This window comes from Solea solea, chromosome 4, assembly GCF_958295425.1.
Source record: "Solea solea chromosome 4, fSolSol10.1, whole genome shotgun sequence".
NCBI lineage: Eukaryota > Metazoa > Chordata > Actinopteri > Pleuronectiformes > Soleidae > Solea > Solea solea.
In genome coordinates this window covers 22,225,711-22,240,529 of record NC_081137.1, presented here as the reverse complement: position 1 = coordinate 22,240,529, position 14,819 = coordinate 22,225,711, and the positions used below count along the sequence as shown (strand labels likewise).

Below are 14,819 nucleotides of genomic sequence, written 5' to 3'. Positions count from 1 at the left end.
TTTCTAGGAATTCAGCCAAGCACCTGTCCGAGTTACCTCGGAAAAAAGACAGCCGGTGTAGACGCGTTCTGCACAATACACGGAGCGGATCGAGTTTTCCGGTACGGGTCGGGTAGTGACACGCACCACACGGACGTCCCAACCACCGACTGGCATGATTACAGCGTTTATTCTCTTTCTAATCTAATCGTTAACGTTAAATCTTCTTCTGAGGCAGACTACAAGTGAGATTAAATCGTATTAAATAGCACGTTGACAGTGGTGGCCTGGTCGTTAAGGCAGCGCACCTGTGTCCAGAAGGTTGCAGCATCAAATCCACCAGGCCTGCATTATTTACAGTATTATTTTTTTATTATTGTATGAAGAATTACGAGTATTAAGCATTAATGAGTGCTTATAACTAGTAGATTATAATGCATTATAAGCTTGGGATATTATAAATAAATGTGTGTGGGAGTGTGGTGGTAACATCGACTGGGACAGCCATACATTTGCCCGCTCCAAGGTTTTCTCACAGGTTGGCAGCCCTGCTAAAAGGTGCACGCTATGGGGGAAGCTGGAATGATGAGAAACAGCACGGCTATCTCTGACTGTACTTTACAAAAGGTTGTACATCCTGCACAGAATACTGTAGACGTGCAGCCCTTATATCACCTCAGGGCAGCTTTATATATTACACGTGTATCCACAAAGGAGGTTTGACCTTGTGTGACTGCGTGTATATTACATCTGCAGGCTACAGACGTGTCTCAGGAAACTCGCTCGCCTTTTAGCTGCAGTGCTAATGGAAGCGGCAGGTAAATGTGAATGATTTTGGGTCTTCACTGCAGACATCTGCGAGGCGGAGCAGTCCCGAGCAGCTGTGGACACAAACGGGCGGCACGTGTGTGAGAACCCATCTAACTCCTCCTGCAACTTGTTGACAGACTAATAGACGTTAGGACACAGGACCTAGTGAAAGCGGGAATTAAAGCCATTATGCACTTATCTCTGTCCTGCACTAAAAGGTCTGTGGCGGAAAAAAAGGTTCATTATTCACTTCTGCTGCAGCTCACAACAAGAGGTCACGTTGTCGTGGCCCCCGCTGAACTGAACCTCGTCACACAGGAAATGCCAAATCTGACACAACTGTTATATCCAGAGCTGATTATTTAAGGGATTAAAGATTATTCTGTGGATGCACTGATTGGATTAGACAACTCTGGCCATTTCACGGTAACCGGCAGCAATCTTTTGAGGCTCGAGTTGCATTATTCTTTGATTGTAATATGCATTCTGTGCAGGGAGAGAAATGAGTGCTTAGCAACGTCTAAAATAATATATAACAACCTGAGTAATACGGACGGAGGAAATCAATAAGAATGCAATTATTCCAGGAAGATATTCTGAAGTGTATTCCTCTCTATTAAATGTTTTTGGTAAAAAAAAAAAAAAGAGAGAACAGAGCTTTGTGGAATGTGGGGTACTTGTCAAGATTTATATGTTAAATAAAGCAAAGGCAGCATGAGGGCAAAACAACAATCAGCGTTTCTTAAGGACACCAGTGACTGTGGGAGCAACAATGATGCTGGGAAACGGCCAAAGGGCTTTTAGTCTTACATCAAATGTGCAGAAGAGGAAAAACAGTGAATATCAACAGTGAAAGAGTGATAGGGTCTCCCAGAAATACAATCAAAGCTTCTGTTTCAAACGTTTCCCCGAGATCCGACAGCGAAATATCAAACCAGGGCAAAATACCTTCTCACATCATTCACGTCTATTGTATTTTCCCGAGCCTGTGACCATGTTGTAAGTTTCCACGCCGATAAACACACCTGCGATTCTTGGCCGCTCAGACGGGAGAGCACTAATTGCATCCCAACAAAAAAACACACACAATCCAGACTCACACACATACACACACAGTCTTGCACAGTTCAACACCATCCAGAACACCACACGCCTGTCTCGGGATTTATAACTCCCCCTCGGTGTTGCCATCCTGAAGCCCAACAGTTGGCTGTTAACCTTCAGCATCAACTGATCAATAACTTGCTTTATTGCTCCCAATCTATTGCTTCAATTGCTTGTCAAACATAAAATGCATTGACAAAACTCGGGCTCAAAAACCCGCAGGCGGATTAAATAAGTACCAAGCAATCTGCTCACGGCCCATCTGGAAGGTGAGGGGAGTGTAACCAAATAATAGCAGTATGGTTCCCCTACAACCAGTCATTAGGAGGTTGAATTAGTAGTTGGGCTTAATGGACCTGCACAGGCTGAGGTGAGAGCCTTTAAATGGCCACCTGCCACAGCTAAACGGCCGATTCATCAACTTTAGAAACTATCATTTCAGATTCCAATGAAGGATATTTCACTGCAGTTTGGAGCAAAGTTCCTCGTTGAAATCTATCAGTTTTGATGGGAAAAAAACAAAAAAAAACACCCACCACAGTAACAGGGTGAAACTCCCGATTATTGGTATCTCAGCATTCGCTCAGCTCCAGCTTTAAAGGCTATCACGGCCGTTCCAGATGCCACAATCATCGATGGGTCTGGGCACAAGAGCTATGGTGCAATTACCAATTTATCTGAGGCTGAAACACTTTTATACTGATTTAGGGAGGCTGAGGAGCAGGGGAGATGTAAACAGCACTGAAAGTAAAGCTGTGTGTCTCCCGCGTTACAAAGAACAGGTGACATATTGAACACCGTCGGACGAACCAAACCGACCATGACAATACTGAAAAGCACTCTTGTACAAAGCGATACTTGAGTATCAGAAAATGACTTTGGTGGAAGTTAAAGTCACCTTTTAAAATATTTCTTGAGTAAAAGTGTGACTGTAATAAGAATCACGTCATTTTCTGATGTAAAGTATTAGAAGTAAAAGTAAAAATATTTAAACAAAGTGAGCAATCGGGTGTCATTTGGGTAAACAACGAGCCGCTGGTGTGTTTTAAGTCCGGCTAAAAACAACTACCGACAACAACGTAACTTTTATTTTGTAGAAATGTAGTGGAATAAAAGTAAAAGTCGTCAGAAATATAAATAACAAAGTAAAGTATTTGTACTTAGTATTCACCACTGCTGAAAAGGAAAAAAGGGTAAGGTTTTAATACACAATGGTACACAAATGTATAGGTTAAATGCTGTGTTTTTCCATTTAAAACGATGGTCTTAGGATGAAAGGACAGAAAGACTGAACTAACGCGTCCAGGAGGACAGGAGGACAGGAGGACAGACTTACGGAAAGCCGTGTAGAACTCGTGCAGACTGAGGTGCCCGTCGTTGTTGTAGTCGTCGTAACGCAGCAGGTCCTGCATGGTGCACTCCAACAAGCTGTCTTCCAGGTGCTCCTTCATGGAGATCTAACACACACAAGCACTCATTAATAAAAACAACTGTGCAAAAAGAGTGAATACACAGCTGCAGAATGACTATCTTTTGTATAATTGGCGCACAATAGGCACGTTTGGTATAAATGTAAATTTGACATTTTGTAAACCACAGCACACACGCATTTAACATTTGAACCATTCATGTAATAACATAGCCTCTGCACCTCTGAGTATAATCAGCTACTGACTCACAGCGTCCTGTACATTCATCTACAGTCTACTCTATTCTATATATTTGAATTATTGTCTTTTATCTAAATTGGAAATGATCGTGCAAGCTTTTCTTCTTTTTGCTTCAGTTCCAAGTTGTAAAAGTGATCTACGCGTTTGGAGCCGGAGCGGTGGTGATTGGAAATGAGCTGCATATTAAATGAAATTATCATTATAAGTAATGTTCAGTGGAGCTTTTCATTGCCTGCGACGTACGGAATAACATTTCCTTCAGAGGGGAAAACGCCTCACGTCACCTGAAGCACAGAGAGCTGCGTGTTCTGAGAGAGAGAGTTCATTATATCAAAGAAAGAAAGAAAGAAAGAAAGAGAGGTTTAAAAGTGTAATCTGTCATCTAAGTCCTGTTTCTGATTGCTTTTCATTTTAAGAACATCTCTATCTACCTATGCACCTGACGTGATTTAAGGATGTTCCACTGGGAAGACAAACCTCTCTTCTCTTCACCCTCAGTCATGGACTCTCTCTTCCACTTTAGTTTCTCAGGGGATCCGTCTTTTAACAGATGAAGTTTCCACTTTAAGGGAGATAAAGAGTCCGTCTTTGTAAAAACCATGGTATTCAATTGACTGTAGAAGAAGATATTTGACGTCTGCAAAGTAAATGCAGGCATTGACAGTATAAACAGCGAAGGCAAGTACAGAGTAAGTTTGTGTTTTAAGTCGACACGACGTTCCAAATCTAAAACTGCAGAAAATGACTTTATTATTATTTTTCTTTTTGACTAACGCAGCATAAGTTCCACGTTGGTTTTCCAGTCTGTAAATGTGACGCGGTCGATAACGAGACGCCCGCAGCAGACTGGAGCCGCGCGTTGACTCACTCAGACTGACTGATCCGTCCTTGGGCATTTCACTGTGTCAAATGAAACATTTAAACTCAAAGTTTCTGGAATTCCGCCTCCGAGAACCAGACACCTTCTACTTTGGAGACTGAATTGATGACGAAGAAGCATTCAGAAGGGTTATCGCACTCAATATATGAATTCCTACAGAAGGAGAATGTCGTCTCTCTCAAGACTGCCTGGCAACGTGTCAGCATTAGTAACTGCCTGCTGTGATTGATCAGAATCTTTTGTCGGATCGTCAGTGCGGCTTCGCGACGCAGAAGCGACTTTATTATTAATTTCTCGCAGTATAAAACTAGGGCAAGAGAAAAACCACTCAATCTTTTTAATTTTAAAGGAGGACGGCGCGTGGTGTCACTTAGAACCGCGATGAAATGACAAAAGATGAATGGCTGTGGCATTTGAGTCTATATTTAGTTGCTTGTTTTTCTTTTCTACGTGGAAAGAAAGGGATGCAGCACAATAAAAAAAAATGATAAATGGAATATTTGTCTTTCAGTCTGGAGTGATGGTTTGCTGCACTGATGGAGAGGTGTCTAATCAGCAATTATCGCTCATGCCCATTTTCCTGATAGCAGATGATGCCAGTGGAGATCGATGCCAATCTCTCCCAACTGTTTTCCATTACACCAGTAAACACTTGTCATTGTTTAATGACTTAACGACTCATTGTTCCAACGACATATCACTCACTCTCGTCACAGTCGAAGCAACACTGACTTAGCGGAAAGCACAAAAGAGGGAAACAAATCCGACTTGTTAAATGTAAGAAATATTCATAAAAAATAATAATAATATAAATGTGTTTTTGACTTTCAACAGTGAAGGTCTTGAAAAGTGTCAAATGGATTCAGTCGCATAATCAATGTTACCAAGAAATATTCAGATGAAACAGTGTTTCAGTAAAAAAACTACTGTGCAAAATGTATTAGACAAAAAGTGTGTTTTCAAAACAGTTTGATGATTGATTATCTTAGTTTCCCAAGGTTATTTTTCATATCTCTGCTTTATACAGGGGGATGTAAGTGTCTTCTGTCTCTTCATGGAATACCAGATGTTGAGATCGAGCCTCTATGAGGGCCATACCATCTGCTGTAGGATCCCTTATTCTTCTTATTGCTGCAGATGGCCGTTAAGATAAGTCTAATAAGACTGTAATATGCCTGCATCATCATGCTAACATCAGTTTTTGATTACACCGTGTGTCGTGGCTATTAATCTAAATATTTAAACTGGCTTTGATGACAACATCTTTACCAAGTACTTGATAACGTTGATCCTTCTTTAATAATTCATCGTTAGAGATGCACCGAGAATTCGGCCACCGAAACAGGACGTCGTGATCGCGCTTGCAAATAACTGCGGCCTACACGCGCCTGTCTATTCCCGCTCAGAGTCTGTCCAAGATCAGTTTGGAACACCAATACAACTACTGTGAGTACACGGTGAAAGACTCGGCTGGCAGATTATGAACTCTCCGACGACATTCACTACATGCCCGTGGAGAACTTTGTCTCTCTCTTGCTCTTCTCGCCCCGTTTGAGCAGTAAACTAAAGAGATCAGCTCATCTGATGCATCTGTGGCGGACGTTATTCCCTTAATTGCAGCACTAAAGCGTCCTCGAGACGGACCGCGGAGTGAAAACAATGAAAAGTGCGCGCTTAAGAGTCTTGTCAACACAAGTTTTTACGAAGATGTACTCGGATTCCATGCACTTCGTACTCGATCATTACTTAGATGTGGGGATAAAGCATGAATTTGAATCTATAGAATTGCAATGCCTTGACTTTAGTGAGGTAAGTACACACAGTCTGAGCCATAACAACAAAATTAGATATAAAAATAGATAAAAATAACAGTGGTACAGAATTGGTATAATAATTTCTTTCGGTTTTTGACAAAGTTTTTCCTGATTTTCGGTTTCGGTGCACCCCTAATTCATCATCCATATCATCCACCACGTGTCTATACGTATTCATCCAGGCGACCTTTGCTGGACACCCACCTTTTCCAGCTCATCACTGACCAGCCGGTCATCGTGGTTCACGTCCAGGTATTTGAACATGGCGTCCACCACGGCCCTCTTCTCGTCCATGTCGCTCTGCTGCTTCTGCTCCCCGGCCCTCAGCACTTTGGGCTGCATGTCCAGAAGCATGCTCTTCAGCCGGTTGTACTCCGACATGGTGCAGGCGTTCACTGCGAGAGCAAACGCACAAGAAAAGACACTCGATTAACCTCAACGATAGAAGCCAAAGCCTTTGGATGGAAGCTGTAAATTGGATTATGTGTCATAAACAGTGAGGAGAGGGACAGGAGGTAAGAGGTGTAAATAACGCGAGTATCTGTGCATTCTTGAGTGTTTATTCATCGGAGAAAATGTAATTGACAGCTTTTCAATGCAGGGGGTCCAATTAATTACGACTAATCCTTGAATCCACATGAAAACAAAAGGCAAACATCCTCATTTATACCTTCTCGAGCGTCTTGTTTTTTTGTTTTTGCTATGGGATTAGAGCTCACGATTCAAAATGGACCGCCAGACTCTCTGCGAGACTCTCGCTGATGAGAATGCACGGAGGAAATGAGAGACAACAAATGAACCGCGCGCAAGCAGCACTCGGCACTCACTCTTCACACTTGGAATCGATAATTATGCAAAACAAAAGTGTGACACGCTGCGGGGAAAGTGATAGTGAGAGAGAGAGAGAGAGAGAGTTATTGTTTCCCTTTTTTCCCTTGCGTCACTCCTTTGCTTTAGTATCACCCGAGCTGGATGGATGGCAGCTAAAGAGAGGCGGCGACGGGATGGAAAAACATACGAGCAGGCAAGAAACATGAATAAATCATTAAGTGATGGCGTCCCCACCCCGTCACTGCAGAGCAGAAGATTCTCCTCTGGGAGTACATGGACATGGATCTCAGGATGAGTCATTATCAAGTACTCAATAAAACTAAATAATCTTTTGAAAGTGGTTGACACTTGGAAAACCCCAGTGAGAAAAGCAAACATACACAAGTTTCATGACATGTAGCTGAGTTTACGTCAACAGACCCGTAAAACATGGTGTGTGAACTTTTATGAAGTGGAGACAAATGACACACTCTCTTGTTTGGCTACAAAGACTTGATGAGATCTTCATCAGTGTTGTTCATCACAATCAATTAAGACAAAGACAGTCAAGTACTTTTAGAACACACAATTACTCATTTACTGTAGTTGTTTCTGTCTGTTGATTTAAGCATAAAAACGGCTGCATTTTTACAGAATACTGAGATATTCAGCTGTGTAAAAGGAATAATTGTAGTATAATTATTATTATTAACCATTACCAAGACAGGACCACCAACAATCAAGACAAACACATCTTTAAAAGACAGTCAACATACAGTTTATGGTTTCATTTTTAATACTTTTATACATTTCAGTGTGAACAAAAACACACATTTGATACTGTATTTTTGGGCCATTCCTGCTTTGATAAACTGCATGGACAAAATTATAGGCGTGCATTGCAACCCCCTTGAATTTATGTTAGACGGGCCTATAATTTATTGTTCTTTGATTTGTTATTCATGCACATTAATCAAACCCTCGGACGGTTTAGCTTGGTGATGGACATCAATGCAGAAGACACTGAATAATGGAAGGAAGCCATCAAACCAATAAATCTCAGTTATCAATGACACACACGCACCCACGTTTGCGCTTCATTCATAATGAGGACGAGCACCCATAGACATAATGCATTCCCCAGCCCCCCTAACCAGGTCTCAACCCCTAAAAAAACTCCTTAAAGAAAAGTAATGTCCTCATTCCTTATGGTTTTCCTGATTTTTTTGGCCCTCACAAAGCCACAAAAACGAGAACACACACGTCTTGACACTGGCAATCTTCCTGTATAATAAAACACAAAGCTGTACTCCCACACAGCAAAGACAATGTGCACTCCCTCTCTACGAGCAGGCAGTCAAGTCAAGGTCTCGGCTAAATCCCTGTTCAATGTTATTCCTGCAAGGAGAATGGGGCGTGAGAGGGATCAGACATGAGGGATCATCACCTAACTGTCACTCATGTCGTCGCCCTGGAAGGACAGAAATAAATTAACAACCAACACTCCCCCCACGTAGATTTAGATCTTGTTATAATACGGAGAGAACAATTGTCTTTTTGCTCTGACTTACTCTGTTCAGGGGGAAAAGTATGATGAAAGGATATTTGAAAGCGTACTGCTTTACATGTTAAACAGTGTGGTCTCTATGGCCAACCATAGACACAGTTGAAATGTTTGTTTTCCATCATACTTTATCTATGGATTCTTGAGATAACTCATTTGGATTTTTATTCGAGTCCAAGTGAACCAAATTTAAAGACATTCTACGCATGTTGTGAGACACTGAGTCCATTACAAATGACCAGAAATTCATCCATCCATCTTCTACCGCTTTATCCCCCACATGAGGGTCCAGAGGGGGCACTGGTGCTGCTCCCAGCTGACAAAAAAGGGCGAAAGGCGGATTCCATGACAGGGTCACGTAGAGACAGACAGCCATCCACTCTCACACTCACACCTACGGTCAATTTAGAGCATCCAATTTGCCTAATCCCCAGAGCTACTCGCAGAAAACCCCATGCACACACGGGGGGAGAACAGGCAAGCTCCACGCAGAAAGGCCCTTGTTTGTTCTGACCAGAAAATGCAAGAGGGCAAATTACCAGACAATCTCTACAGCCGATCATGCTGGGGCGTCAGATGTTTCTCTGCACTCCCAACAACTTCACATAAAGACAAAACAAATATGTGATTTAATTAAGAAGATTTTCACGTGGATAACCATCAAAATCTGACCAACAGTTTGAGAGCCCCTCACCTACAGGTCAAAATGGCACCCACACCCTGTGGTGTTCTAATTTCAGTCCAAATAGAGCAGGCAAGGCAGTTTCTATTATACAGTAATCTTCATACATAGACAGGGATTCAAGGGATTAATAGTTGACTGCAAGAAAAACACTGTACTGACATTGTATCTGTAGAAAAAAGTCCTAACTGTGAGAGATATACATATGGATCAATGGACAATCCAAGAGCCAATCTCAAGCCATGGTTGTCAAGCGCTTCATATCCTAAACTGCCTTTTAAAGACTCGCATCAGGGAGGAAACCTATTCCTCCAGTGTTGCTACACTGACAGAGGTTAAGGTCATGAATGACTTTGATGACCTGTTTATCTCCTCAGCTACGTCCTGTATTCTCCGTTGTGGATGTTATGGGTGAATATTTGCTGAAGTGATTCAGTCTTTTAGATTCTGCTGAGCACAGCAGCTGCAGCAGTGGCAGAGAAAGATCTGTCTGCATTACAGTGCATCCACCCCCTCCCGACCCTTACGCTGTTTTATTGGTCTAGAGGGACTGAGACTGTCTTCACGTTTGAAATGTTAGCCACTTAAGTGAGTGATCGGGAGCTGCTTGCATCACGGACGCCCAACGTCCCAGAGACTGAGCTCCTCCTCCACGCCGAACCGAACCCCTCTGATGGTTCGCCACGCTCGCACTTTCCAAGTGGTCGGGCAGGAGGAAAACAGAGCAGATAACAAAGTTGCTGTCACGCTAAAATGAATGGACTGAAAGGGAGGACAAAAAGTCAAAGCACTTTGTAGGGAGGTAGATACTGTATATAAGTAAGTGTCAGTGGGGAGAGATAAAGCTTCAACATGAAAAAACAGCTCCTTTTTGAGTTGCAGAGGGGATGCATAAAAACACATCCAGTACTGTATAAATGCTCCAGGACTAACATGACAAAAACACTTCTTATAGCGAAACACTTGCTTGATGTTTGCTAAAGAAGATTGTTCAGAAGGACAGATTTCCAAAAATCAAGTTTAAATGAATATTATGTGACACGCCATAAAGAGAAATACTTCAACACGCCTCCTTTCAGATGCTTTGGGGTTGTTATTGTCCACTCAGATGGACAGCTTAGCTTACCTGTGTCCTCTATTTCAGTGATTCTCAAACTGGGTTACTCCTACTTGTATACAAAGGTTTGGTTATGCCAAAAAAAAGACATTTTGCTCATGTCGCATAGATTATATTATATTATAGATTTGGTGAACTGGTGACTGTGAAAAGTTTGGGAACCATTGCTCCATTTTCAGAGCAAAGGGTTAGGGTCGTGCCCTCTGCTGGTTACGTTGTGGTAATTACTTCAAACATTCTGCTGTACTTCTATGCTGTATATTTTGTGGAAAAATTCAATTGGTACGAAAAAGTATTTTATTTATATCACATTTCACATTTTCAAAATCTCAAAGTGGTACAGGTTAGGAGGGGAACATTCATAACAAAGGGATAAACCAAAGATAAAATTGAATGTTCTACTAAAACCTTATATTCAATCCTGATGGAGTGCGTGACGTATGGCTGTGATATTTTCATGTTTCCTAGCTGCAGAGTTTGGGATGTATTGAAGTCATGTATGATTTAAATAATAGACACCCAAGAAAATAAATGATAGGATGAATTCTTGGGCTTCTCCTGAAAAAAATGGAGGGAGCGACGGGGGGAATCCAAAGCATCAATCCTTCAGATGATGAAACGTCCCTACATCGCCCTCCAGGATGTAAAAATGTTCCGAGTTAAATTAATGTCTGTCTGACCCCCCCCTGTGGCTGAAATGATGGGATTATTTACTGCCACGCTGTCTGTGCAACCACTAATATGCAATGGTGATAGACCGCACTTCAGGATAATTATGAATATGATGGACACTCTTTGCTCCTCGGGGCGGCGAGGTCTAAGAGAGCTGAACCAATCTTGGACGGGTAACACGAGTCACAGAAGAGCCTCACGTTGCATAATCGCTGTTGGCAGCTGTTTAAATCGGCTTACTGTGAGCGCCAACAGTCGAGCCGCCATTCCCCCCCCCCCGTTACTGCTGTAAGTGAAAACACTCAAAACCTTTAACTTTCCCCTGTTTTATTATTCATTACACCAAAGTTCCATGTGTTGAATTCGCAATGAAAGAACATCAAGTCTTTAGTATGACGTGTGAAACATAAACAGTTAAATATGTAAATGTTATTTATTATTAACTTCCTGTTGTTATTAACTTCCTGATAAGCGGTAATATCGTATACTGTCCCACTAGTGTAAAATGTTGAAGAGAGTGCTATTTTGATGCATTCATCAACTTCATAATGTGACTATATAATAAAACTGAGTATCTGCACCTAAATATATCCAATGGCACGAAAACAAATCCTATTTGCATTGCATGTTCAGTTAGAGACGCGTGCAATAATAAAGCTTTAGTCGCAGTATTATTATTAAAACAAAGGCTTCATCTGACGGAGAGCATTCCACTCAGGAGGACCCACTCCAGATGCATCCCGAGCAGCATGCGAGACATTCTGTAGGAAGTGCTACAAAAGCTCCGTAGACATAACATTTCCATAAATATGAAACCATGGCACAAACTCAGCCATTATTCCGAAACGGCTTGCACAGCATCCGTCTACAAAGAACAGCAGGAGGAGTAGGAGGAGGCTGCGAGGTGGCGGCAGTTTGCTGCAACCTGGGTCAACAGCAGCAGCAGCAGCAGCAGCAGCAGCAGCAGCAGCAGCAGCGGCGGCGGCAGCAGTGTGAACGATCAGTGGAGTAAGCTTGTGAACTGTCAAGCTATTAAGACTTCCCTGACTGTGACTGGGGACTGGAGGAGTCGACTGATAAGATTGGCTGTGAGCAGTCAGGACGTACCATGAATGTAATATCATGGGCAGGAGTGGTGGATTATGGGCCTGCTCTTAGAAAACCTTTTATTGACATTTTCAGAAATAATCCCATATCAAAAACATTAAAAAAGTACTTTTTTATATATATATAATTTTTTTGTGCATGACCCTCACTGATTTAAAAACGATGCCTCTTGATATCATGAGTGGAGGCAAATTGTGTGCCAGTTTCGCCTCACCATACACTCAGCAGAATGGGCCAGTGTGTGCTGCGCGCAGCCTTATCAGAGTGTTTGCAGCTTGGCACCGACCAATCGAGAGACCCATTGCAACACCAAAGTTATTGGCAAGGCAGCGAAGCAGAAATACAGTACAGTAGCATTCACTCTCTGAGTGCCTGCTGTCCTTTAGTCTACAATAGACTCCTTAAAACTGCAAATCAGCACGACACGCATCAGCACTGTATCTATTCCTGTCTCCCATCTTGTTCTTTCACAGAAAAATCCCAGTTCCGTGGACGAGGAACATAATAATAATGCAGTTATGGATGACACAGGTGAAAAAGCCCCCATCAGACAGGTAATGATACGATCTCCAGTGGCCCTTTTCTGACGAGGTGAGTGGTTTTCTATTGATTTAGAGCTTGTTTTCAAACGTTATTTTATATTAAATATAATTAATTTCCATTTGAGGCATAATCCATCCTCATTCAACTGCCTGTATTAGCTAGATTTCTTGATGTATGACACCATAACACCAGTCTGTACTCTTTTCTGATCTACATCACTTTTTCATGCTATCCCTTAACTTAAGGTGTCCTTTTTCCCTTTAGAGCTGAGGGAAAGTGGTCTTCTAGGCTCCCTTTCACATACAGATGCCAAACTGTAAGAAAAATGCCTCATAGCGCAGGTGCAGGGCCGAGTGTTTGGTGGCCTCTGTGGATTTGCGTTCACATTTTTCATGCTCGCCATATGTGGTTCCCTCGCAAACTGCAGTCCACTCAAACAGAAAATTGCCTCCAATCTGCATTCTGTTTTGGCCGTAATAGCCGTCCTCTATACTGCACTAATGCAGACTCTCGGGTGTCTCCGTGTAGAGGGAAGCATAATGACCTGTAGGACGCAGCCAGGTCGGCTCACCACCAACACATACAGTGGAATAAGCTGATCTTCAAAAGCAGAGACATCATATAAGCACAGTTGCACTTGCACCTTCAGGCCTGCTGAAGCAGATTTAGCAAAAAGAAAATAATTACCCAGCCACGACTGCTGCTAATAGACTGAGACTGAGAACAGGCTCAGGCATTGATTACATTTTTAGCATCTATCCTCCCCCCTCCCCTCTCCCCTACACCTGCAGTGTAAATTACAGTAATCTCAAGGCCATTCATTGCTCTTGCTGAGGCTTGCAAGCTGCTGCCTGATGATCCCACGAGTATACAGCTTTTAAATTGCCTAGATGTGGAGACCGGAGTAGATGGACCCGCCTATGGCTGCATGTGGCCTAGCTGATCCCCAGTGACGACAGAGAACCCCGGACTAACATCCCACATTACCCTGCACAAATACCACAGTGACCTTGTGGTGGGGGAGTGGGGGGCGCTGGGGGGTGTTCAGAGGCACACGCACACACAAAAAAAGAAATCAGTCATTTTAAGTAAGTGAAAATGTGAGCCGCGCTGAAACTAAATGCTTAAACATTTCTGAACTCGCCGCACACGTACTTGCACACTCAATTTGGATTTCTCTCCCCGCACTCGTTCAAGGCAACCAGCATCACCACTCACCAGTGGCTTGACACCTTCAGTCAACCTCAAAATTAATTCCACTTTCAATGCCAGTTTCTACCACTCCCTCCCTCCTCCTCCTCCTCCTCCTCCTCCTCAATAACAGCATACAAAACTTTATTCAAACTCCACAACCCTGATAAAATGATGTTATGTTAGAACAATGAATTGTGATAATGTGAATGTTCCCACGGCTAATCAGAATCAATCAATGCTGAATATGTTATCCGTTACCAACGAGTTGTTTTAAATGAATGACCTTATCGCCACTTGAATATTGTGCCAGTGGATGGAATATGCTTTTAACTTAAAAGATGACTAGACAATGACAGCAGTGCACCAGGTCTTACTGAATCAACTAAGAATGCGCAATATTATCAGCACGATGTTGGCTTTAAAATGTGTTATCGGATATTGGCAAACAAGATCTGTCGATATGAATAATGACTACAACAGTGGGTTTAATGGACCGCTACCTCCTGGACTTCCATGCTGGCGACCTCTACAAATATTATTTTCTTTAGGTTTATTTATTTGCCCCAATGAAGAAAATGTATGAGTATGGAAATTATGACGCTAATTTCGCTACAGAGGAGACTAAATGACCTAAATGATGAAATGTGTCCTCACCTGACATGAAAGAAGGCGCTATTTCTATTTAAGGAGCAATTTCAACGCAAGCCGTTTGCATTAAGTTCAGAGGGAGAGAGACAGAAATCCTGCTGATAACAATAGAAACACTTCTAAGATTCTAAGTTTGCCAACAAATCCACTATTGTATCTTGCCCTCTTCATCTTTTTGAGGGTTTTTTCATTATTAAAACAAGATTTCTGATCATTTCAGCTTCT

The 14,819-nt window shown here is 42.3% G+C and overlaps 1 protein-coding gene across 2 annotated transcripts in view; it reads right to left on the bottom strand.

Moving 5' to 3' along the window:
* fstl4 (follistatin-like 4) overlaps positions 1-14,819 on the bottom strand; it is a 202,685-nt gene that overhangs the window by 55,370 nt on the left and 132,496 nt on the right. For both annotated transcript variants that reach the window (XM_058627444.1, XM_058627443.1), the window contains exons 5-6: positions 6,462-6,652; positions 3,230-3,350 (exon numbers count right to left, since the gene is read on the bottom strand). In XM_058627444.1, the coding sequence (XP_058483427.1) occupies positions 3,230-3,350; positions 6,462-6,652 (312 nt within the window). The remainder of the gene's footprint in view (positions 1-3,229; positions 3,351-6,461; positions 6,653-14,819) is intronic.